The sequence below is a fragment of the Telmatherina bonti genome (assembly GCF_933228915.1).
Source record: "Telmatherina bonti genome assembly, chromosome: 9".
In the NCBI taxonomy this organism is placed as follows: domain Eukaryota; kingdom Metazoa; phylum Chordata; class Actinopteri; order Atheriniformes; family Telmatherinidae; genus Telmatherina; species Telmatherina bonti.
Window position 1 is genome coordinate 14,713,323 of NC_136627.1, and position 27,256 is coordinate 14,740,578.

The 27,256-nt window shown below is 37.0% G+C and overlaps 1 protein-coding gene across 1 annotated transcript in view; it reads left to right on the forward strand.

The window, feature by feature from the left end:
- The first annotated feature begins 13,335 nt into the window (after positions 1–13,335).
- Positions 13,336–27,256, forward strand: part of st3gal4 (ST3 beta-galactoside alpha-2,3-sialyltransferase 4) — a 29,453-nt gene continuing 15,532 nt past the window's right edge. The window contains exons 1-2 of the mRNA XM_079246918.1: positions 13,336–13,576; positions 26,122–26,193. Coding sequence (XP_079103044.1) covers positions 26,172–26,193 — 22 coding nt within the window. The 5' untranslated portion in view covers positions 13,336–13,576; positions 26,122–26,171. The remainder of the gene's footprint in view (positions 13,577–26,121; positions 26,194–27,256) is intronic.

The following is a 27,256-nucleotide window of genomic DNA, read 5'->3' on the forward strand; positions in this document are numbered from 1 at the left end:
TGTCCTGATCAAGGCAGACAGCATCTCAAACGAATAATTAATTTAAAATCCACTAACATGTATAAGAATTCAGCTTTATAAATTCAACATTTTGTTTCTTTGTATTATTTCAGTTGAAACATGGGAATTCACCTATAAATGACAAATATGAGTCAGACCAGCGTCAAATCAGGCAGATATTCATGATGGCTGTGACTGAAAACCAGATTGTTCTCAGGGGATTTGAGGTCAAAAACTCTTGGTTTGCATTAAGGTTTTGCTTTCCCTCTTTCCATTCTCCTTCCTGTTCTTATTTCTTCATAGTAAAATGACATTAAACAAGAAATGTTTCTTATTCTACCCAAACAAATTCTAGTTTTTAGATGAACATTATTCAGATAACCTGACATACCAAATGTCAATGGGCTCTGTGTATCTGTCCAAATATTTGTTAAGAAAAAGATTCACTGCCTGCTCAGTGAGACATAACGTCTGACAGAAACTGCATTGGAAACAGGGTTGCACTCGTATGGGCGTCTCTCTCTGCAAACAGTAACTTCCTCTTTTTATGTGATGTCAGTGTTGGATTTCTTTCTGTTACGATCATTTACTGATCAGAGAAAATGTATTGTAACACAGCATTAAGCAAGTGTTAACTGGAATTATTTTGGAGGGGAGCTTGACAGGCATGATGATCTTAACATGCATGGTAAGAGAAGGTGCTAAGCCTTACTATTTTCCTTTTCAATGTTTATTTTCATTTCCTTAATCATTCGGAAATGTGTACTAGCTGATACTTTTTTTTTTTTTTTGCATATTACAGGTTTTATTTTCAGAAAAATCATTCACAGCGGAAAAAAGCAAATGATTCATCAATATTAATAGGATTAGGTAATTAGACTTAAAGCTCCACAGACTTAAAGGAGCAGAGTTACTTCTCCAATGGAGGCTTTGCCCTCTAAATGCCCCTTTGACACCCAGCTGTGGATTTTATGAGTCTGTGGCAGCCAGTGCTTATTCATATGCTGTGATGTTGTAAGATATAGGGCGGATGATTTATTCAGGGGGGCAGCCAATTCCTGACCATGCATCTGGACAAGCTGCATGCTTTTCCATTATGACTCAGTGTTCTGGTCAGTAAGATAAAAATCGTCACCCAGAGACAATTTGTTTAATCCTTCTAAATCCTTCCACATGTTTGAGTAGCCGTTTCTCTGCAGCAGCATTTTCCTGGAAGGGATTAGTGTAGTTCCTAAGGGTGTATATCACAAGTTTGATGATGGTATGATATGATGTAATATAAGATATGAAACATTTATTCACTGAATTTAATGGGAAAGTGTGTCAATTGATCAAGATTACATAGATTCAGTAGAAAACAATGCAATGGATCAAATCAATTCTAAAACACACACTGTGCTGCGATACAATGTTGATTTGATATGAGACAATGTCACAAGCTGATTTAACGCAACGCATCCATTCATATCAAATAAAAAAAAATGCAGATGTATTCCAAAAAAACACATTCAATGTTGTTCCTTTAAGTCAATGCAGAAATTATATTGCAAGGAGTTAAAAAAAACAAAACTGCTGAACAGCAGTTTATTATAATGATCTTCAGTTACTGTGATGTTATTTTAGACACAAAGTTGCTAGAGGCGGGCTGCACGGTGGCGCAGTGGTTAGCACTGTGGCCTCACAGAAAGAAGGTCGCTGGTTCAATCCTTGGCTGGTTTGGTCAGTGGCCTTACTGTGTGGAGTTTGCATGTTCTCCCTGTGTATGTGTGGGTTCTCTCCAGGTACTCCAGCTTCCTCCCACCATCCAAAGACATGCATGATAGGTTAATTGGTCACCCTAAATTGCCCCTAGGAGTGAGTGTGAGCATGAGTGTGGTTGTTCGTCTCTCTGTGTGTGGCCCTGCGATGGACTGGCAAGCTGTCCAGGGTGTACCCTGCCTGTCGCCCAAAGCCAGCTGAGATAGGCTCCAGCTTCCCCGCGACCCTGAATTGGAATAAGCAGTTTGGAAAATGAATGAATGAAGTTGCTAGAGGCATGGAGGAAGTAAGCATGACTAGATTGTGCTTCAGCCTAGCTCTTCTGGATACAATTACATTAATTCAAATCAAACTTTATTTATAGAGGACTTTATCATACCTGAAATGCAACTCAAAGTGCTTTACATTAAAAATGTGATAAACAGCGCCTCCACATCACCTCTACTTTCCCCCAAACTTTCCCATCAAATCTACATGACCATAAATTTATCATTGTAACATATGCCTAAAAATAGTTATATTAACAAATATGGAGAAAAAAAACATACCCACACAAAAGTAACAGACACACACACACACACCGTTCTACATAAAACAATGTTTCAGAGAGCAGTATTAATGCTAAATGTTTGAACAGAAAAACCACCTGATTTTGCTTTCTATTAGAAAAACTTGTATGTTTATTCATGTATATTTTCTGTACTCTCTTTATCCTCTTTTGTGTCACATCATATTAACTTATAGGATTAATATAAAATAACCAATTAAGACGTATTTTTTTTAGCCAGTGGATAAAAGTCACACATGCAAATGGGGAACACAATGTTTATATAAAAATGAACTAGCCAAGATTGAACCTGAAACATTCTTGCATCGAAATATCACTCCACAAAGCATCCTGTTGCAGGTCTAAAGAAAGTTCATTAAACTAAGAGCTGCTCTGATGCATTCAACCAGGATATGGTTTTATGCCTTTAGTTCTATTTTCATGCAGAATACAGTACAATAACCCAAGAAAGACTTTAAATCTCACACCAAAATCTGAAAAAAAAGGATATTTATAATCAGATCAAGTTCTTTATTCATTTGTTTTAAACTCCAAATTTATCTGTGATGTCTTCACATTAATTGGTGATAAATATCATCTGTTTGGTCACGTGGCTTTGTTAACTAAATTAGACACACTAGTGGAAGGAATTTCTCTGGATCTGGAGCCTCAGTCCATTTGACTTTTCTTCTCCATCTCTGGATCTCCATGTCTCCTCTAATGGACAGGGCATTGTCATGGTAGCTGCTTACACTACTTGAAAATAGTAACAGATCACAACATTTTTAAGTGTCAGACTTCTTGTTAAATTCCTCCTCAGCAGATTTTTTGCCATCCTTTTTCTCCCTGTGCCTTAGTCTGTGTACAGGTAACAGAAGTGATGAAGTAATAATTATTCATATGCATTTCTTTCATTAATAATGATATAAAAAAAAGTACTGAGCTCTCTCTAGAGCTAACCCAACAAATACAGAAGTCAACACCACTCAAAGGTTGTACCTAAACAGGAAAAGCAAGTGTTATTTAGAAATCAAATCAAATAAAAAAAAAACAAAACAGAGCACCTACTTTATCAATGATAATCACATTTTCGCTGTTTAGTTAGCCGTTTCTTTAATATTTAAAAGAACAACTAAAAAGACCTCCATGAGGTGTCACTTAAAACACTAAAATGGAACATAACACATGATTCAGTCACTGTAAAACATGTTACAACATATAAGGATTAAACAATGTGGAGCCAAACATTACACAGTTTTATTGCACAACGTGCAGCAAAGTTACACCCCTAATGATTTCTCTGCTTTTGAAAATGTCTGATCAAGTCAGAAATTTCTCTCATTTTCCCCTTTTCTTTCAGGTTGGCTCCAAAAGCTCTTCAAATCAAAAGAAGCTTTGTCCACACAACAGGATAAAATTGCCAAAAACTCAGAGACATCTCCCAGCAGCGTCTCTTCTCCGTCAACGCTATCGCTGCATTCTTCAGCAACAGCTCCATCTAAATCGCAACAGCTACAGATTGCTCTGCAATCTGACGTGAGATGGAGCCGGAAATATGATGTGTTTGTGTGCCACAGTTCTGCCCACGGAGACATTGAAGAGGCCACTCGCCTGGTTTTGTTCCTTGAAGCTGCGCCCCGCAGTCTCAGATGCTTTCTATGGCAGAGGGATGCTTGTCCAGGAGGTGTTACTTTTACAGAATTTTGTCAGGCTGTGCGGGACAGCCACGTATGGGCTCTACTTATCACACCCAGCTTTGTGCAGGATGAATGGTGCAATTATATGATGCACCAGGCTCTGGCAGAGGGGCCTATGTCCAATAGATTGATCCCCATGCTTCAGAACCTGTCACACTCTCAGTATCCACAGGAGCTGAAGTTTTACTACTACATTGACCTGAACAAGTACCCAGACCAAGGCTTTAGTATTGTCAACAAGACTGTGCACAGCTGTAAGTAATGGAAATCATTATGTTTGGCTATGCACTCTAATAGTTTGGTCAAATTTTGGGAACTAAAATCAAATAAGCTGCAATAAATCAAACTGTTTAGAGAAAAATGGTTTCTTCTCCTTTTTCCTCTCTAGATCTGGAGACCCTGATCAAGAAAGAGATGAAGCTCAGCTCTGGCCACTCAGACACAGTGGCTTAGAGGAAGAAGGCAGCTCACAAGAAGGAGAACTGTACAAGTATGAATCCACTGGCACATCTTTTCTGCTGGAAGTGATGCAGAGGAGAGATGAAAGCTTCACTAACATTTTAAGTGATCGTAATTGATTTAATTTGTTGAAGTGCAAAAAGTTCTACACGTAAATGCATTGGTGCAGATGGCAGAGCTAATGTTTGTGATCCTGTTGCTGCATTCTGCAGGGATTCAAAGAGATTTTAAGTTACTTTTTTTAGACTGTGCAATTTCAGCACTGGATGTGTATGTTGAGAATGTTGATCTAATGCGCTAAACCAAACTAATTTGTGTTAAACTGTTGGAAACAACCTCCCATAATAAGCTGTTTTCACTTTTTATGTAAAACATAGTTCTTAAGTCAGCCATCTGTCAGACTGATAGATTTCATCTAGTGGTATTTATGACATGCTGCCTGCGGGCTGATATCTCTGTGGGAAATCTCCAGTCTCCCTGTGCATCCATCCGCAGGAGCAAATGGAACAACCAGGTTGCACCTTGCCTTGTGGCGAACACCAGTCTGAACTGGCTCCTGCAGAACACAGATGGATGAACAGTCATCCATCCTGACTATGTAATGGGAACAAAAAAAAAAATTTGCCTCTTTTTTTTTAATTCACAGCAAATTTTTGTTTTAGTTTTTATATGTTTATTATAATTACGTTCCTTGTCAATCAAGCATAACAGACCATAGATACTTATTACTTACTTATTCATGATGTACTCATTCAACCAACCAAACCTCTCTTTTTTTATGCTACTGTATTTTTTAATGTAAGCAGGATTTTCTGTCATTTTGTCTCCACGGCAGTGGTGCTGCATGTCCTAGTTTTTATTGAGGCTGTATCCTTCACTTCCCCTTCCCCCCATAAACTAAAGCAGACATTTTACACCACCGTAAAAAGCCCTTGATAATCGCCTCTTTTGTGGCGAGCCAACATCGCCACAAAAATGTTTTAACTAATCTCTAAAAGGCACAGATGTTCCAGAAAGCTTTCTGCTTTTGCCATGATAAATCCTCACACACAAGACGCAGGGAGCAGTCTGAACAGTTATTCAGAGCAGACAAAACCGTCTCACTTTCCCATAAAAATTACACAAATATTTATGAGAGCCTCTTTATTCTTCATGTTAAAGAGGAACAACCTGTGACTCCTGAAGTTAAATACGTTGGACAAAATAGGATTGAGTTTTGTTCAGTGCTTCATTCCCAGATAAAAAAAAAATACAGTTCCTCCCTTTACTTTTGAGATTGATTTATTTTAAAATTGTAAGATTTAATGAAAGACATTAGCTCATGTAATTAAAAGGAAATTATCTATAAATATAATCAAAAATTGCAAAAGACCCCAAAAGACTATTTTATAGTAGCTAAACTTTCCGTTTCAAATGAAAACTGAAATTTGGGTTTGTTTAAAAACCTTTGATGTGTTCTGATTATACGCCTGTGATGCTGTCAAGGCATATTGATTGCATAGTTTTGTCAGTGACAGCAAATATTTCTTTACTTTTACCACTCAAATGAATGAAATTATAAATAAACTGCATTTTATGGGCTTACAGTTGATACTGGTTAGCTGCATTTCCTGTACTTACCTAAAGCAGCACTTTAGAAGCCAGCACATCTTACTGACATTTCAACCACCTCCTCCACCCCAGTCTCTGTTTCCGTTTATGCATATTACCTTTGACAGGAAATCATTTCAGTGCAAGTGAAACAAAACTGTAGATGTTTCCTGAACTTGTGTTTTGTTTTTCAACCAAAGCTGAAGTTGCCCAATATGTCCTCAAGATCTACTATCCTGCGATTTTTAGATGCAACAGGTCAATCAAATGAATGACCTGTTACAAGGCCTCTGCAGAGCTGATAGACATGTGGAGGAGTGAAGTGAGCCATTTGATTCAGGTGTTGGATATGGGTTGCATCTAAAGGTTGCAGGATGGTAGATCTGGACTGGACTTTGGCACCCCTGCTGTAGTGTCATGGAGAAGGCAGTTTTGTTTTTCACACAAACATGTCATGTATAGAGCTGGAAACAACCTGATAAAGTTTGATCAGAATATGACTCTTGTTTACTGAATTAAAGAATATATATCTCAAATTTAAATGGCAGGAATTTCCTTTGATTCAAATGTAAAATGGATTTCTATGAAGGTAAGAAAAAAATCCAAAGTTTGCTGAGTGAAAAAATATATATATATATCACGGTAAAATTCTCACAAAACCTTGATTTTACAAATGACTGAATGAATGAATATTTTATTTTCATGTTGGCTTTCCAACTCAGCCTATCCCTTCTGGGGTAATTCAGTCACATTTGCAAATAAAACTTTTTTTCTCATCCATCCAGGCTGACATACCAACAACATAAATACATAAAGCAAACAAACAATGAGCAATGTAAATAAACAAAACCTACAGATGACAAAAATCAAATAACTACGGTATGATTCATCATATAAGTTGTCTGTTTTCTTCTGTTCTCTATTTTTATATGTAATTGGATATTGCAAATACATCGCTATTAAATAAACATTCAATTATATAACTGTCCAAATACAGAATTTCATGCGTAGACAAGTCAACAACACAAAATAAAAAAAGAATAGCTGATAAAACAATCAGTACCAACCCTTTTCTAAGACCAGAATGTGTGATAACTCTTCAACACTTCAGAACTTTTACCAAGAAACAAAGTGAAAGAAAGGCAAGAGTTTAGACCTCTAGGAGCTAACGAGCTCGAGACCGTCAACAGCATGAAAAAGTATTCAGCTTGGTGGGCTTTGATGCTTTGGGACGACCTGCAAGTTTATGATTGAGGATTAAGCTCAGCTATCTGTGCCAGAGTAAAGCCAAGGCAAACTAACTTAATTTATAAAAGCACTTTCTGACAGCAACACAAGCGATAAAAGCAAACTCATACTGGGTAAAAAGGCCAATGAATAGAGGTGTGTCTCAAGACGGGATTTAAAAAGAACTAGCTGGGTTTATTGATAAAGACTGCGAGGTCTAAACATTTTAGCAGGTTTTAGATAAACACTGACCACTCCCAATGATAAGAAACAAGATGGGTGCAAGTCTTGTGCAACAGCACCAGGTTTTGTTCTGAAATGATGAGCAAGTTTCAAAACCATGTGTTTACTTTAAGGTTGAATATGGAGCTTTTTTATTCAAAGCTATATATTTTTAAAAAAAGTAAAACCTCCATGAGGTATATAAAGGGCTGCAGAATGAAACTACAGCACTTCCTTAAAAAATATGTTTAGTCTGAAAATATAAATAAAAATAAAATGTAAACTTTGGGTTCTACAATGCTGTTTTGTTTTCATCTGACAAAAACAGTCCACTCATAAATAACTGAGCAAGTTTTTGCTTAATTTTATGCAGTTTGAGCAATTAGAAATAAAATTTCCCAGTAAAAACTAACCATTTTTTCTTTAAATAAACTTGATTTGACTAATTCTCATGATGACTCTGTGATATTTCAAACATCTATTTTTAAACCAACTTCTGTTTTTCTAATTTCCCCATGCACAATGTATTAAAAGTAAAACTTATTGAGGCTTTTCCATTCCCTCATTTCTTAAACTGGGATTTTTAACTTTTCCTAGGACTTAAAGTTGAATTTACTTTCATTGTCCATATACTGAAACTATGTAGAGTAGTTTTCAGGAATACGATACAAGTGGATGTAAAACAAATCCTTTATAATCGGTATAATTTCTTTTACATGCCATCGATCCTAAAGCAAAATTCCCGATATGAAAATATGTGTAACAATAGTTGACCAGAACTGACTTCAGACAATATTTAAACGAAACAAACAAAAAAATGTAAAAAAAAAAAAATCATGAAAAGCTTTCACTTTATACATGTAAACTCTTAGATAATTTCTAAATATGCAGATAATACATGGAAATGTACCTTTGAAATCAAATTATGAAAAAGTATAAATTTAAAAAAGTACCTCATGCTGTCATGCATGAGGCAGGAAGGACTCTGACTGAGCAGTGGAATAAGCAGAGTATAATTTATTATTTTACTGCAATAATAGGCAATCCAGGTCAAACGATCAGAATTAAAGGTCCAGGCAGTCCAGGTGTTTCTCAAGAACAATAGGAGCCTGTGAGAGAGAGGACAGACAAGGTGAAAGCAAACCCAACCCATGTGTGTTATCAGAGTTAGCTATGCACTGTGTGGGAGGAAGCCCTGTCCCTAAGCAGCTGCTGCTGCGGGGGAACAAGGTCATAATGATCAGACCTGCAGCTTGTTGTACTCCTCCTCAGCAGGTGTGACATACACTTTGGAAAGTGCACTGGGAGGACCAGAGCAGTGTTTTTCAGCCTTTTCTGAGCCAAGGCACCTTCACTGAAAACTCACAAGGCACACCACAAACCGAAATGTTTTTTGTTTTTTTTTTAAAGCCCATATTATTAATATAAAGTCTTCTTGTCAAAGTGTCTTGAATAGAAATGAGATAACACAAGAGAATTTCTCAGGGCACACCTGATAATCTCTTACAACACACTAGTGGGCCACAGCATGGTGGTTGAAAAACACTGGACCAGAGAACCTACAAGACCTCTGAAAACAAAAAAAAAAAAACAAAAAAAAACACTTTACCTCTTACAGTTGTTTCTAAAGCTGTAATCAACACAAATGATCAACAGAACCTGTCAGTCCAAAATCTTTTCTAGGTGTTGGAATCCATAACATTCGGCTGAAACACGGGATTCTTTAATGCATGTTCATATCATACTTTATTTCTCTGTCTATCCTTCTTTACTCCTCATTCTACTTATATTTTCTTTCCTTCTTTCTCATGTTGTACATGTATTACCTCGGTTTATGTTTTTCACAATAAGAGCCGGTAAAGAACAAAACAATTTCACCTCACTGAGGAGTTGCAGAGACTTTTGATGTTCACAAGAAGTTGACAGAGCTGTAAGATGAAAACGTTACTCCTATTTAGAATCCTTGCATGTCAGACAAAGTTGATACCAGAATATTTGAGAAACATTTCTCTCTTTTAAATAAATGCCCATCCCAAATTTAAGATGTTCAGTTTTGAGACTTAAATGTAGACGGACGCTGATTTAAAACAAATATTGCTGTAAAAAGGTCATTGAACTGTTTTCCAACACCCAGAAATGACTCTAAAAGAGGAAGGTCTTCGAACATACCCAAAAGGAATGTGTGCAAAAATAAAGTTTGATCATCCTGTAGTTAGAATAACACTCGGTCATTAAATATCCAGCTTGTTTTGACATCAGCTTCAAAGTTCATAGATAACATATTTATAGTTGTTCAGAATACATATTTTATAACCTAATTATCTTAGATTGACTTATGAGCAATTATGCAATAGCTGTGTCATCTTTATCTTCACATTTACAACAGCTTTATGGACTGCTGGCTTCAACTCGCTCATGCCTACAAGACGTCCCTGAAATTAAAATGACACAAAATTTGTTGATGTTTTGTTTTAACAAAAAGAAAACTGGAGAATTTGTTGCTGTTTTGCTTTGTTAACACCATTCTCACCTCCACGTTGATTTCCTTTTGCTCAATCATCTTCTACAAACTGAGATGAGGTTCTCAGGGCAAAATCAGAGAAGAGCAAATTAAACAAGGTTGTTGTTTGTTGTGCGGTTGCTATGAGAATATCTGCTATGTTTACTTTAAGGTTTTTTTTTTGTTTTTCTTTTTGTGTGGAAAAACAGGATTTAAACAAAAATTACTGACTTAATAATGAGATATTATCATGTATAGATATAAACATTTTTATATTTTATTCTTCTCAGAAGGCAGAGAGCAGCCATGTTGGCATGTTACTTCAGCACTGCTTTGTCGTGATAAGAGGAATCTGACGTAAACTAGAAAATGACATTTTGCCAGATTATTTTAATGCTGTCAATGTAAAATGCATTCTGCTTATGATAGTTGAAATTTACCCATATATGTATATATATATATATATATATATATATATATATATATATATATATATATATATATATATATATATATATATATATATATATATATATATATATATAGATAGATAGATAGATAGATAGATAGATAGATAGATAGGTTTCTGGGGGAAACCTCTTTTTACATATAGGGGAAAACCTGGGTGGAGTCCGCCCCCCATATCTGAGTGGGTTCTTCCCAGCTTCCTCCAACAGGCCAAAGACCTTCATATTTGACTGATTTGAGGCTTTAAAGTTTCACAAGCAGTGAGTTGGAAACTGAGAGACTTTTTTCCTCTCTGGGTTTGTTTTGTGATGGACTAAGAGCTCTAATTCCTGCTTCTGAATAATCTATCATTAGGAGAAAATTAAGTTTGTTTTTTCCTCAGATAACAAGAGAAATAAAATTATTTATCATGACAAAGTGCTGTAAAAGAAAAAAAAAGTTTCTTGGCTTTCATAGAAATTATGCTAATCTGAAGAAGGGAAAACAAATAATCTCTGAGTTTATCCGCGAATCAAGAACCCAAATGTTCAAACAGGCTTTGTCGTTTATAAAATATGAAAGAAAGATATATAAATATATATAGATATTTTTTGTCATTGTAAGAAGTCAAAACAAAGAATACTCACTTGATGGTTCAGATGTAAGTTAGAGACAACAAAACAAAACAAAACAAAACAAAACAAAACAAAACAAAACAAAACAAAACAATTAGAAACAAATAGAAACAAAACAAAACAATTAGAAACAAAACGAAACAAACAAACAAAACAGTAATTGGAATTTCTGATCTTTTACTGGACTGGTTTCCTGAGATTTTGTTTTACGAACTCCCAAACTGCCCTGGATCCAGGTAAACATTTTTTTCACTTTTACTCGATAGCTTTTTGTATTTGCAGTTTTGTGCTCAAGAGATTAAGACAGTGCTGTTTAATGAACACAATGTTTTTATTCTGAAAAGGTTAGAAGAAACATTGTTGGTCTAATCAATAGAACCTAATATGGCGTCAAGCTTAACTGGTAGAATAACTGAGCTTGTTGTTGAATTTCATTGTAACAACACCTGACAAATATTCAGCAGCAGAGCACTCCAGATGTTTTCTGACCATGTGGCAGGAAGGTACAAATCCCTAGAATTAGTAGGAGCTCATTGACATGAGAGTTCATTAACCTGTGGATCACTTTCAACCCACAGGCTGTTCATATTTACTAAGCAAGGGTACGTTTACCTAGATGGATGTGCTGATCAAAGTTCATTATGAACGAACCACTCTACCTTCAAAAAACCGGTGTCTTTCCTGTGCTTAAAAAAACTCCTCCAGGAATTATTGGTTCTCGCTCCAGTTGGTGCCTATAAACTTTCAGAGGTACACACCGCCTCAGGAATCTGTTGAGACCTCTTCCCTCACAAGAGGGTATCAATGTCCAAAACCAGATGTGACACACAGAAAGTCTCAGTGATAAATCATGGGAATTGCAGACTGCAGGATTTCTGGTGATGGCTTAAATGTTCCCCTGTTGACTGAGGTTGACTGAGAAACTGAGGCATGTATTTAAACAAGCACACTCTCAAAAATAGAGGTACAAGATAAGGACATTTCTGTACCTATAGGTACATTGTCAAGAAATGTTCTCTCGAAAGTACAATACTGGTCTTTAAGAGACCAGAAGCACACCTTCAGACGACGAAAAAAGGTTCAAAGTGACATAAAGTACAAATTTGTACCATTTTGACCATAAAGGTACCTGCAGCATTGAAAAATGTAATGTTAATGGCTGTAATGTTACAAACTAGAGCAGAGTTGAGTGATGACAGTAGCACTACTTAACAGTCATTTACTACACCAGACAATGAAGGTCAGATGCTGCAAACTAAGTGTATGGCTGGTCAGTATTTTGAGTTTTTTGAAGATTATTTCTAGATTAAAGATAAGATAATATTGCTAAGTGGAATGAACCAGGCCTAATCCTGTGGAAAACATAAAAAAACACAACATGAAAAGGTGAGGTTGAACTTGATAAGGTGCAAAACTAGACCAGAACTGAAGGGTACAGAAATGTCTCTCAAAAGAGTACACCCCCAGCGACAAGCATTTGTACCTTTTTAGGTACAAGCTGGTACCTCTATTTTTGAGTGTGCATAGAAACAAATAGGTAAGTACATATTTGTGATTTGGTGTAATAATTCTCTGCGATGGACTGGCGGCCCCTCTCCAGCTAATTGCTGGGATTGGCTCCAGCTTCCCTACAACCCTGAAATGGACTGAGTGGTAAAGAGGGTTAAGATGAATGGATATCATAATTCTTCTTATTGCACTGCAGTTGATAGGCATGTATAGTCATCAGAAGGATTTACATACTTGTGCTACTTTACCTCTACAAATAGCATCAGTATTGGAACTGTAAGGAAATATTAGTATTACACAACATAAATTGGGCTGCACAATATTTAAAGCAGAGAAATATGAAACACTGAAGTGGCTGCATGATGAAAATAACAACCTGTAACATCTTTAGTATTGTTTTTTTTTTTTTTTTTGGGGGGGGGAATTGCATGTTTTTTGTACTACTTCGAGGTTTAGGAGATTCTTTTGCTTACTTTCATGCACCTCAGTTTTTTACTGGGGTAGTTCTATACCCTGTTGACTTCAGCACCAACAACCAAGTTCTGACTTGTTCACTTTTGCAGACATGGAATTTCGATCCATCTTCGTGGACGACCTAGCGCGTGTACTCATGTGCGCGCATGCGTGCTCTTCTCGAGAGGAAAGGGCGAGGGCGAGAGGGGACGGATAGAGAGAGAGAGTGAGAAAAAAAGCCTTCCAGTAAAACCGCTATGTTCTTGCCTAATTCGCACCAGTGTTCGTCCGACAGTGAGAAAGATCGAGGTCCGTTTGTGTCTGCGGACACGACGTGGTTCTCCAGGGACGAGCTTTGATGCCCGCATCACATCACTGCTTCTACACGTGCGTGAGCGCGCTACAGGCATATTTCTGCCGTTCCCACGCAGGGAATGTGCACTTAAGCGACGTGAACTTGGTTGCAACATCAGTGTACGGTACAGCCGGGTCCCTCCATGGATTAAACCTCATCTGTCCGGCAGCGCTGCTGGTAAGTGGGGCTGCTTGAAACCGTTTCGTGCGAGCAAGGGGAGTCTCCGTGTCATGCATGTTGGGACTTTAGCACGCTTTTCAAGAGACTAAAGGCTTAAAAACAAAGATGATCAGTTTAAACTGGTCTCTCTGAATCCCCGGGTGTCACATTTTAATTTGGGTGGTGCAAATCTACTGATTTATAACCGTTTCTGTTTTATCACTTTGTTTTTTAATGATTAAAAATGGAATGGATTCTGCATCAGACATATCAGTGCCAACCTGTTTATATCTGAAGCTCCTTTTTATTTATTTATTTGAAGTAATTTACAAGCAAATCTAGGGGGAGTGTTTCGTTGATCTTTGCGGATAGGTCAGAGAAAATGTCCTGGCATTTTTTGCTCTATATTTAGTTGAAAAACCGTTAAACCGAAAAACCGTTAAACCTTTTCGTTTTTACCGATCGTCCCCCTCATTTATTTATTTATTTGTCTTTGTTTGGTTAAAGCTACAATGAGATTGGCAATACTGAAACACTTTCCCCTGTTTTACTTCCTCAAGAATAGTTTCTTCAGTAAGTGCCACCCGTCAATAGAAGCTGTTTCTGCTTTTGACTAGTAGTAGGTGGATCAACTCAAAGATCAGATGCATTTCTGAGGTTCTGTGTCAGGTATTTGTTGGCTTTTCTTAAAGCCATCAGTCTGCAGACAGGGTTGCAGATAGTTTATCAGACGAACCACTTCTTCTGCTCTCAGCTTGTTTGGTTCACTTGGATTCTTTTAAAGGCTCACTGCCCATCATACCAGTTGAGGTTATGTTTTCTGCCTGTAATTCTTCAGGAATTCCCCCCCCCCCCCCCCCTTTTTCTTTTGCTGCAAAAATACGTCATTTCTCTCTAACTTATCTGTAGCATTAACTAGTTAAGTAGGTGTCTTTTTGTGCTTGAATGATTCATAGGTTCGCATGAATTGCCTAAACCAACAGATCCATTTATCTGGAAATGTTCAGGTATGAGTACTGGTCTGAAAATGAGTGAAAAAGCAGCGGATGTACAAAAATAAAATAAATAAATAAAAATAAATAAGACTTTTAGAAGGCCTGGATACTTCTCAAGGCCATTTGAAATGATTGTAAGATTGTCTGCCTGCTTAGAAGCAAAATTGAAAGAAATAGACTCATGTATGTATGTAAGTTAAATCATTTTCATGAACCGCAACAGAAGGGTCATGACACTTGTAGATAATGATTACAAGAATATTTAGTTTGGATGAAAATTAAAAGCAAATGAGCCACCATGTTTGGTGTAAACTGTTGTAAAGCAGGTAAATCTAGGTGCTGGCTATTTTTTTCTACATTATTGTTTACATAAAACTGAAGACTCACTTAAGCTTAGCAAGAACAGCTAATAAGACCAATTTCTAGCTGATGTTTGATTTCCATTAACCTATGGAGAGATACAAATTATGTTTAAAGATGAGATCAACTGGAAAAAGGTCAAATTAGATCGGCGTTTCAGACAAATGGCTTCCAGCTGAAGATTACTCTCTTAGTAATAGACTTTTTCCCCTTGTTCCTTGTTCCAGCCTGTACTTCATCTACTAATATTCAAAACTTTTATTATATTGTTTTAAGGTAATATACTAGCGATGCGAATGTTCAACATTTTTGTGAAAGACGTGGCTGTATGTATATTGACTGAACACTGCCTGCCGTCAGGATGATGAAAGGATTATCAGACTATGCAACTGATTAACTAGCACTATTAACTTTCTTATAGCTTTTTTTGTCTTTTTTTTTTTCCTGTTCATGTGGCTGTTTTAAAATTGTAAAGCAAACTTTGCTCTGAATAGTTGGATGATCTGATGAAAAATAAGATTGGTTATTTATTAACTGGGAAATTAATTGGTAAATTATTACAGATGTATTAATTTATTGATGGAGCAACCGTAAAATTGAGACTTTGTTTCAGTGATGATGTTTGGAAAACCCACGTTGCAATACATGGTAACTTGAAGCTAATCAGCTGAAATGTATGAAATGCCCTCTGCAATCATGACTTATTCTTGCTTGAATCAATTGACATTGTCTGGACATAAAATGAAAACAAATTTGTCCTGAAAATGTTCACATTATGGACTAAAAGTTATTCTTTGGATAATAGAATATCAAGTTATTTATTTATTTATTTTTAATAATGTCTACTTTGATTATTAATGACATGAGCCTAACATTCAGCATTATCATTTTCAGTCTACTACCAAAAATGTGTATAGCACTTTTACACCCTTCTTCCAAAGACTGCACACCAGCTCAAGGACAGCTACAAAGAAAGAAGTAAAGCCTGGAGAAACAACTCATTTATTTTTATCGCATATCTTTATTTAAAAACTTCTTTTAAACTTTAATGCAATATTTCTCTGCCCTCTTGTTTATACTAATAGATAAATCTTCCCTTTATAGATACACTTCAGTGTTTTGTGCGGGCTTGTTTCATCCAAACTGTATAGCATAAAAAACCAAAACATTTTCCTCTTTTTGGATATCCTTACTTTGTGTTTACAGCAATGTGCCATCTGCAACCACATTTGTTTTTAGCAAAAAAAAAAAATAGTGATAATACCTACACAAAATTACTTGCAGATGTGGCACAGTGTGTGAAGAAATGAAGACTAGAATGTCCAAGAAGCTCAAACACATGTAACCTTGATTCAGTGTGCTTGAAAAGGTTGTGCCGAAAATGCGGAACGAATGTGCCTCTCTCAAAGTTGGGACCTGACATAACTTGCTTTACAGTAGAACTAATAAACATCAGATTGATTTTAAAAGTACTGTATTGTATACAACTACCAAGTTGTCAGAGAATTCTAAAATGGGAAATGTGTAAACATACTTTACAATTGCAGACACACACATAGTCTGAGCTACAGTATGCTGCTGCATTGCAAATATCCATCCATCCATTCATCCATACCATGTTGTTCAGGTGCATGGTTGTAGGGAGGGGTGGTTGGGTGACTGATATAAATGATATAAATCTTTGTATTTTATTTTATATGAAAACATATAATTGCCAGTATTAAGAATTTAAGTATACACTATTCATTTCTGTCCAAAGAATTTATTTAATTAGTTGGAGCCATACAACTGAACCAAGCTGCACGATCTCTGGGCCCACTTCAGTTGAAGGTGTAGAGAAAATGGCATGGAATGGTTCAGGCAGAGCTACTGGCATTACACAATACAGTCCATTGATTGGTGAACAGAAAAATGTCACTGCCCACAGCAAAAACAAGCATGAGAGAAAGACAACGTTTACATTCAGTCCACAGTTCAGTTGATGTTGGAAAGATAATAGGTTAAGGATGAAAACCACAGTAAGGTCTGGATGGTTCTGGAACTACAAACTTTCCAAGCTGTAGTTGTTTTTCTTTCTATAGTTGTTTGTAGCATCACGTTAGTTGTCATCGCACTAGTTATGACACCTTGCTAGGCAAGGTGGAAACCCTCACCTGCATTGGCTGGGCTATTCTTTAGCTTCTGAACTGTTCCAGTCCGAACCAAACTGTGCAGTGGAAACAGCTTTATTGTGCATCTTTCCTGGGGCTGTCATTGCCTTGCAAGGTTGAGAAACCACACTTCAAAACTTTGTGCTTCAACTGGGATCGTCATGTGACAGCTGTGTTTTTCTTTATGGTACATGCCAGGAACTGGACAACAACATGTGGACCATTTTGAAGCGCATCATTGGTCAGTCACCAAGTACACTCTAGGAGGAAGTCAGGAAAAGAAAGAGAAAGCGACAGAACAAGAGCCAAAAAATGGACTTACTTTTGCTGGCGTGAAATTTTTTTTTTGAAAAGCACAGAATGTCAAACTTAGCATTAGAGTTTAATCCAAATGAATATAAGCCAAAACTTACATGTAAACAATAAAAATAAAAAAGAAAAGAAAAAGCTAACAATCACTACACGTTTCCTTTATGGACATCTCTTTGTTTAAATTATTCTCCATTAAATTTTTTTCTTTTCAAAAGTATATTCTTATGAATCGTAAATTTATTTTTCATGAAAACCCTCTATCAGATCCACAAATGTGTCCGCAGACCATGAAATTGTTAATGTTTTACCTCTTCAATTGGTGAATCCCAATCTTTTTGTCAGTTGAAGGGATATGTCAGCTGGCTTTACCAGTAAATACCCAGTAAATGTAAATACCCACAAAATGTGTTGGGAACTTCATACATTCATTCATTCATTTTCCGAACCGCTTATTCCAATTCAGGGTCGCGGGGAAGCTGGAGCCTATCCCAGCTGGCTTTGGGCGACAGGCAGGGTACACCCTGGACAGCTCGCCAGTCCATCGCAGGGCGTTGGGAACTTCTCCGTGGCCAATTCTCTGCAAGATCTTTTGCGTTGGAAATTAAGAATGACACACCCATGTTTAAGTTCAAATATTCATTTACAAGTTGCGAAACTATTCAAATCCGAGTTCAGAGTTCCTCTCCCTGTTGCAGACAGAAATAGGTAGTGAGGCAGTCTGAGGTCTGAACACAGACTACATGCCCCTCAAAGCTTTCTATAGGGTGTGCAAAAATGTTGGTTGAAATGCACTCCTCCCTTCCTGCAACTGATTTACCTAAGAGATAGATACAAGAAGGCGGAAAGTGATGAGTCATGAGAAGGTAACAAGCACAGTGTTTTACTTGGACATCTTGGCCATCAGAAAAAGGGAGTGAAACTTGTTGAGCTAAAAAACAAGTTTTTATCAATTTAATTAAAAAGCTAAACTAGACCTGAAAGTATGTCTGAGTTTCCTTCTCAGCAATTTGCAGACTATAGTGTAAAGAAAGACTCAAACACAAATCACACTTGCATAAAGAGAAATGTATTAATACACAAATACAAATGACTAGATATGAATGAAACAGAGAAAATGTCAAGAATATTCCTTGAGTGCCCATAAAAGGTCTATTTTGATGGGCTGTATGCAAATACATGAAGACAGTAGCGAGACAGCTGAGAAAAAGTTAATACCACAAGAATAAATTAAAAAAAATAATAATGATGTGCACTGAAACCTTACTACCCAAACTTTCGAACTGATATGAATAACAACACAGTGAGCTTCAAATAATGTAAAAGGAGCTTTAAAAACAGTTGGACAGTATCATGGTGCTTCCGGTTTAGGTGATTTTGGCTGTTGATCAGTGGTGTTAACCAGGCTACCAGGGTACAATGTTGATTTCCAACTAATCTTTATGAAAGAAAAAAAAAATTAGATCCTGTCTTGAGTATAATTTGTTCTTAAAAGAATGAAATGTAAATTTACCCTTGAGGAACAATGTAAATGACCAAAAGCTTTTTAAATGCACTACTGTTAATCTATGTTGAACTGAACAGCAGTAAAAAAAAAAAAAAATACACAAAGCCTGACTTTATTGCAACATATCAGCACTCAAATGTTCATAAGAGTACTCCCGTTTCATAAGCAGTTGTGTTAAGATGAGGATGATGAAATGGATCATTATGGAAAACTAATAAGTTGTCTGGAATCTGACAATCTAGGCACTGGCAAAGATGATCGAAATATCAAAGAAAAAACAAATTTGAGAACCGAAATAGCCTTCTCACTGTAAGTGCCAGACAACCATAAAAAAAAAAGCAAAAGTAAACAGTGTTTTCATCTCTTTAGTATAGGTAGGATAGGCATAGAATCATTTTCTATATAGCTGCTTTAAATATTCACAGTAGATTGATTAAAGGCCTTGATTTCTTTTAGTTCATCCTTCATAATAGTGGTCAAAATTTCACATTTGGTTATCCAGATTTAGTGCTTTTGAAGGGATTAAATTGAAGGATTAACTATTTTAGAGGTGGTTTTCCATTGTGAGTAGAACAGGCAGGATTTTATACTTCTGTGTGGTGTGTGTCTGGTTAAGAGATGTGAGCTAATACTTGAAAAGGGGTTTTTAGAGCGAAGGTCATTGCGACTTTTAAGTTACTCATGATTATTGTGAATAGATTCTACCCATTCAGAATCTACCAAACATGCTGCCTACAGCACTCCTTTTAAAATATTTAAGTAGGTTTCCATAAATTCACAGTAACAATAAAAAGTTTGAACACACCTTATCATCCCAGTTTAATGAGTTACTGTGTTCAAACAGTTGACCAATAATTTATTTGTGAAAATTAGCTTCGAAATGATCAACTCTCCTCTGGAAACCTCAAGTATCTACATATAACCTTTTGAAACCCTGCCATTTCTTTAGGAATTTGGCAGAAGAAGCTTTAAAAACTGATGCCTCTGGCAACAAATTACCCATTAAGAGTCTCTGCCAGAATGACTTCCTCTGTGCTATTTTGTGAAAACTGCCTGACTCATCTTTAATCACTACAGTGTGTGACAAAGCTTTTTAAGTGGTCTGTCTACGTTTGTATGCTGATCCATGGTTAGACTTAACAGTAGTGCTTTAAATATGTCTGTGGTGAAGGGCATCTCTGACAGGAATAAATCCATCTCTCAGTTGGTGCCAAACATCCTGAGGATTTTCAGTCATCCAATGTGCCTCACAGCGTTGTACCCCCACCCAGTCTCCATGCTGGCTTCCCTCCAAGTCTCTTTCCCTGCACACTGTATCACATTCAGTCTGCCATTGTGCTTTTTGGCTTTTGTGTTGCCTTCAGTGTCTGCAAGGATGTCTTGTATTTTCTGTGCTTTCCATTCCCAGAAGATGCTATACATCCAGGGGTTGCAACCGCTTCATGTTGCAGATGATCAGATGAGGAGACTAGAATTAATGGTCGTAATTTAATGAGGACTGATACTGAGAGTATACTGTTGCATTTAAGGATTACTTCCATTAGCAATTCAATTAAATTGCTTTAGGCAAGTCAAGTTTATTTGAATAGCACCTTTTATGTACCGTATTTTCACAACCATAAGGCGCACCGTACTAAAAGGCGCAGTCTCAGTTATGTGCGCCCTTTCTGTATTTAACACATACATAAGGCGCACCTGACCATAGGGCGCGGGTTTTATATACCGGTACAATCCACGCCCACACTTTCCCCTTTAACATTCTCAATGCACACAAGCATACAAGTATGCCTTTTTAAAAATAGAGCGGGAGCAAAACCGAGTTTGGTTGTGCTTTATTTAAGTATTGATTACAAAGTACAAACATTTTTTAATCATCAATCAATCATCAATAGGCGCGGGCATGGTAAAACACACGGATAAAACAAGCACACAAGTGTGCGTATTTAAAAATAGACCGGGACCAAAACTGAGTTTGGTACTCACATTTTTTTTACCGGTAATCGTCATCAGTCAAACCCATCAAAGTCCTCATCCTCTGTTTCTGAATTGAACAGCTGTGTTAAATCTCCAGCAAACATGCGAGGTTCATTTTCTTCACTGTCAGAGTCACTTTCCGTGCCGTGCGGCTCCTCTGAAATGATGCAGGCTTTTGCGAAAGCGCGGACAACAGTGCCAGCAGACACGTTAGCCCAAGCGTCTTTCCTCCAACTCGGGCCACCATGCCTTATGTCCACGGAAACTCAGCTGCATCTTCTTTACCTGTCGGAGCTCGTTTTCCATCTTCCTCCACTTGCGAACCATCGATTCATTAATCTTAAATTCTCTCTCGGCTGCTCAATTTCCACGTTGCTTGGCATAGTGGATGGCCTTCAGTTTAAACTGTGCTTCATAAGCGTGTCTTTTTGCCATTTTCAGGGTTGTTAGAAAAAGGTGTTCTGCATAACGCATATACCTGTTCTTTTATATACGATCAACGCCCACACTTCATCCTTTAACGTTCTCATGGTGTTCTCTACTACCTCCGATTACACCATCAACAACAACAACACGCACACAAAGGGCGCACTGCACTATTGGGCGCGCCGCGCATTTTGAAGAAAATCTAAGACTTTTATGTGCGCCTTATGGTCGTGAAAATACGGTACAAGACATTTCAAAGTGCTTTGCATAAAACATTAAAACATTACAGATGGTGTAAAGAAGCATAAAAAAACAACAAATGTTAAATTTATTGCATTATCAACAAATGTATGAAATTAAATGCATTATCACAAGTACTAAAATGAACACGACAAAAAGACTTCTACAACTTTCTGGAAGTCATTTGTAAATCTATAGTTTGTGTATTTCAACCTCCTGCAAACCTCAGAAAATGAGAACAGTACACACACATTAGCAAGGCCACAACAGTCATGCAGCACATTTACCAGACTCTAGGACATTAAAAAAGTTTGAAGTTCCATCATTTAAAATGGAAATATATAGGGTTACTGAGGGTGCAATGATTTGTCGACAACGTCGACAATGAAAATTCATCAAAGCGAAATTTCATTGTCGACGCATCGCATTATAAATGCCTGCAACGGCTTTACAGATAAAACACTGCACCAGGCAACTTAACGCCATTTACCAAACACAGCTTTTCAGACAGAATAAGAACTCTAAACACCAAGCAAACCACAGGAGGTGCTGGGGGCAGTATTGTCATTTTGTGCAGCGTCTTTGTTTAAACAACAAAAAACAAACTAACGGCGGTGCAACCTATTTCCAAAGTTTGGGGATATTTCTTGCAAAAATAAAGTGTCATACAGGTGAAATGTGTAGTCTGCTACGTAGAGTTGGCGTACCACGGCAGCACAACAGTCATGCTTAAGCATCTAAAACAAAAGCACCTCTGAGTCATGGTTTCCAGCATTCCGGTTGGCAAAGTTAGCATTACCAAGTAGTGGTGTTACCTCTGCCAAAGAGGTTATGTTTTTATCTGTTCAAGATAACTCAAAAAGTTATGGATAGATTTTCATGAAATTTTCAGTAGTTGGAAATGTGAAAATTAAGAAGTGATTTCATTTTGGTGGTGATCTGGATCACTGTTTGGATTCAGGAATTTTTTGTAAAGGATTCTGGCCCTTGTTTACCTTTCAAAACAGGCTTTTTCAAGATGTAAATCATTTCAATGCAATTCTATGAAAATTAAGATGTTAAAATATTTTATTTATTTTGTTTTACTATTGAGGCAAATTCTGTATAGCTTGGATATGACACTATAGCTAAGTTTGAATGTTTCAAAATAAATTAGTAGTAAGCTGTTAAGCTTAAGTTTAATATTCAACTGGTTCAGGAGTCATTCCTTTAACTAATAAGTAGCAACATATCACAACCAATAACTGACATTTTTAAATATAAAATACTCCCTACATCCTTTCTTTAGATAAGCTATTTTATAATAACATAACAAATGAGCAAATTACCTGTGTCTTTTTCAATAATATGCAGGCTTACCACTGGAGAGGCTTTATTTAGAAAAGGGCTTTTTAACAGTGACATGGCCCTGCCCCTTTTTAGTCTGCTTCTATTCATTTGTGCATCTTTTGATCAGTTTTCTGTACTGTTCTCAGCCCACCACCAGACTAACCCAGATCACAATTAACCCTATAAAGCCAAAATTATTATTTTTTTATACATACAGTTTGTGAGATTATTGTTGTCACTTTATCGTGGAAACTTTGTTGAAAACCCTGTTGGGCACCGTATGATAGTTGTCTCCTGCCCCCTGGCGAATACCAGAAAGCAGAAGATTACGCCACAATAATTTTGACCTGTCACCAGGGCCAAATAAAGATATCAGATTTTAAAAATTAGACTTTTCTGCTCAGCTGCTCTTAGGTTGGGGTTTAAAGGGTAAACTATCCAAGAAACCGCAGTATGGGAGGAAACGTGTCCATCCACATGCGAAATTAGTAAGCTATCTGGTTGTGTTTAGCCAAGCCGAACGTCATGGATCGGCCGGGGGCAAGGCTTGCATACTTACCAATCAGATCCTAGCCTCTTTATTTCAATTAACATACTTTAATATATCTAATATCTATCTTACAATTTTGTTTTACTATTATTTTCAATACTAGCGCTACATATATAATATTTACAATTATTTGCTAGGTGTGATTTTTTTTTTTTTTAAATTTGTGTAGCTATGTGCATCTAATTGTATGTTCTTTAAATTACTGCAGTATTTAGTGCTAAGTCATTTCCTGGCTTTGATGGAGTATTAGTAGCCTTCAGATGATTACCTTTTGGACAATAGACCAGGTGCCACGCTGCAAGAATCATCCACTTCCAGCAGCTTGGATGGTATTTATCAACATGATGAACCAAGCAGCAGCTGTAGAGGGCACTGGTCCATGTGTCCCACCTTCTCCCCTCCTCCCTCAGACGTCATCTGCAGCTTTATTAAACTCAGTCATTTTTAATTACAGAGTTAATTTTTAGGATGTTAGGTCATTGTGCTGCGAATGTTTCCTCTAAGCCACAGAAAGTCTTCAAAGTGTAACTGTGTCAATCAGAGGCCTCTTACCAAATGAGAACGTGGTTGGCAAAAACTCTGTTAGGTTGGAGCGTGTCCTGCTGATGCCTCGGCTGGTGAAATGGAGTGAAAAATCCTGCCCACCTGGCAAGCAGGTTGTCCAGATGTCACATAGTGGAGACTTTTCAGGTCCTGGCACCAGGACTGAGATTAGCACTAGTACTGTTTGGTTTAGACATCATAATTTATTGGTTTGGGACGAGGCCATATTGGTTTATACACAGTGTTAATGTCATGCCCAACTGGTGCAGATAACCTTTTGTGCCACTGAAAAAGTGGTTTTCTTTACCAGTCCCTGTCGACCTGTTGAATTTGTCACTGATTTCAGATTGAAAATAAACATTACTACCGGTGCTGATTGCTCCTGTGATAGTGTTTCCGTACCGGGGCTCCTCTGTGCTTGGCAACATATTACAACGTGCATGTGTGATGAATAAGACAGGTGTTGGAAATGGGTGTTCAAAAATAAAAATGAAATGAGTGTTCATTTCCAACATCCGTCTTAAACGTTCACACTCAAACGTACACAGTCAAATCTGTGAAATTTGAGTGTGTAGGACGGGTGGGGCTGATGAATTGTTCTTTGTAGTGCTTTTATAATGTGTAAAGCTTGTTGTGTTACATTTTATTGTAGGAAAAATGTTGTATAAATAGTTTGATTTGATTTGATTGTCTTTGTACAGTTTTTGGTTAAAGTTTGGTTCATTGTTCTCCAGTTGTCCAGCAGGTTTTAGATGTTTCCCTGCTTTAACTCACCTGGCTCAAAAGCAAAGATCATGAGCTTTGGCTTAAGGACAATCCGTGTTCAAATATCAATTTAATTTGAATCAAGTGTGTTGGAGCAGGGAACCATATAAAACCTTCAGAGTAATTGCCTTTAAGCACCAGAACTAGTGAAAAATTGTGTAAATCTTTTGGAAATTTCTAGTTTGCCACAATTGCATCTCAGCTTTAATAAACTTTTTTTTTCCTTGTATAGACTGAACTGTTCAACCTGTATAGCCAATAAAAATTCTGGAGTCCTGAGTGACGGTTTAAGCTGGTTGCTTTTCTTGCCAGTAGCAGTCCAATTGGAACTATTTTAGGTTTTATTCTTTTTTTCATGAAGTGATCAATATACTGTTAGAATTTTCCAAAATTCTGTGATTATTTGACAGAGTTAGTTAAAACCTACAAAAACAGCCTTGACACAATGAAAGTGGTAATGGTTTATACTTCATTTGCTACCAAATGTGTCTGTTCAGCAGAAAAAAAAAAAGGCAAACGGGGGAAAAAGGAAAGAAAGCTAGCCCAGCCTCATATCCTGAACAGGATGAACACTCAGCTCATTATTATTAGTACCTCAGAGAAACCTGATCCTGCTTCGGAAGGTAGCACTTTCATATCATATTTCAGGTTGTAAAAGGAAAATTTTGTTTTACAGGGAGGGCTTGAGTGTTCATAGAGAATATTGCTGTATTAAATCCACAGCCGGCCCCTGTGGTCGTGTTAATTGGTCATGTGGTTTCCGCTCCTTTACTGTGTCCAACTCGGGGTGAGCGTGAGTGAGGAGGATATTGCGGCCAGCATTACATTACAGTTCTTACAAAACAGTAAGTGCTTTCACACGTAGACCTTTGGCAGCATTCATTTAGTTTACTACTGATCTTCATTGACGAAAGAACATCAGACATACTCCGTCCTTATTTTTTTTTGTGAGACTTTGGAGTCTGCAAGTCTTCTGTTTGAAAAGATTTAGGATAAGATAAATAGTTGGATGTGATTCATGTTAAATGCCCTTTAAGCTCATCTAAGCCATAATCTGAGCTCTCTAAAGCATATCTGAAACAAGTTGATGCATTATATCCCTCAGATCAGGGTTCGGTTTGTCCATCAGTCACACATGATCCTCTTATACTGATCAGCACTCATCATCCTCGCCCCCCCCCCTCTTATTTTATCTCAACATGGTTTTTATTTCTCCCTCAAATCAACTGGTTTTTCTGTCACTTCAAATGCACTCATGAACCACATCATTTTTAGTCTTGATCAGAGACTCACCCTTGGTGTGTTAAACTTTCTAACACTTCCCTTTTCAGAAAAATTACTCAAGAACTGACCTTGTTTTTTATTGAGCAGTTTGTAGATATGACTGTTAAGTCTGCTTTTCTCCTATCTCTCAGGATGAGCTCATGCATTGTGCAGACATGAGAGGTCAAAGCATGATGTGAAGATGTCCCAGAAGACCACTAAAAGTAAGACTTTTATTTGTTTAGCTGTTTATACATTAACTTTTGGTCTCCTCGCTAAATCGAAGTAGTTGGGTTGTACTTAAAAACATGGTAGTGTAACAAATAAGTAGTATTTTGCATTAGAATATTCCACAGAACAGGGCCACATATGATCCAATTTTTTTTTACCCTCTTAAAACCTAAAAATATCTCATAGCACATAGAGAATACACAAACTAAACTTTACCTTGTCAGACTTTTGCTTATTTTGCCACATTTTCCTCAGCTGAAGAACGTCTGTGTTGCTCTGTGTCATTACATTTGGGAGGGTTCTCAGCATATCTTCCTGCTACTCAGCTGTGACTGGTCAAACTGCGTTCATTCCAAAATATGAACTATGATGAGTAAAAATGATACAGCCAAAGCACAAACACATAGCAAAAATGATAATTTACCCCGTGAATGACTCAGCTGACCAGCATGTATACAGTAACATGTAGTAATACTTGTCTGTCTAATTAATTACAGACTTTGTAATCATTTAATCTCAATTAATTATATTTTAATTGCATAACAATATTTGTCTCTAAAGCTATTTTTTAAAATTAAATTGATTTTAAGAGATTATTAAATCAAATAATAGTAATAGAAATTAATATAGTAAATTCAAGCTCTATTGATGTCTGGAAAAATGTATTTAACTTTTAAACAGTAAAAAAGAAACAGAAAACATCTTGTCCAAAACTGAACAGACCCAAAGTTAAAGTGTCATTTCAAATACTTTAACTAACAGCTGCAGCCTAAGTTATTCTCGAATGAGAAGTTTACAATATGTTACAGTAATTTCCACATTAGTAGACATTAATATCTGACAGGAAATCAGGACGGGATCACTTAGTGGCAACTTCAGTCTGATTCATGTATCAGAAGTGATCACCTCCTGCTCTGACTGCAGCGTGGAGCTGCATGAGGACCGAGCTACGTATGTGTCATTTAGGACGGGGGAGGGGGTAAGAGAAAGGTGTTGCTAAGGAGAAGCGAAACTACACATAACACCAGAAAAAGGACTCTAGACTTGTTGATGCTC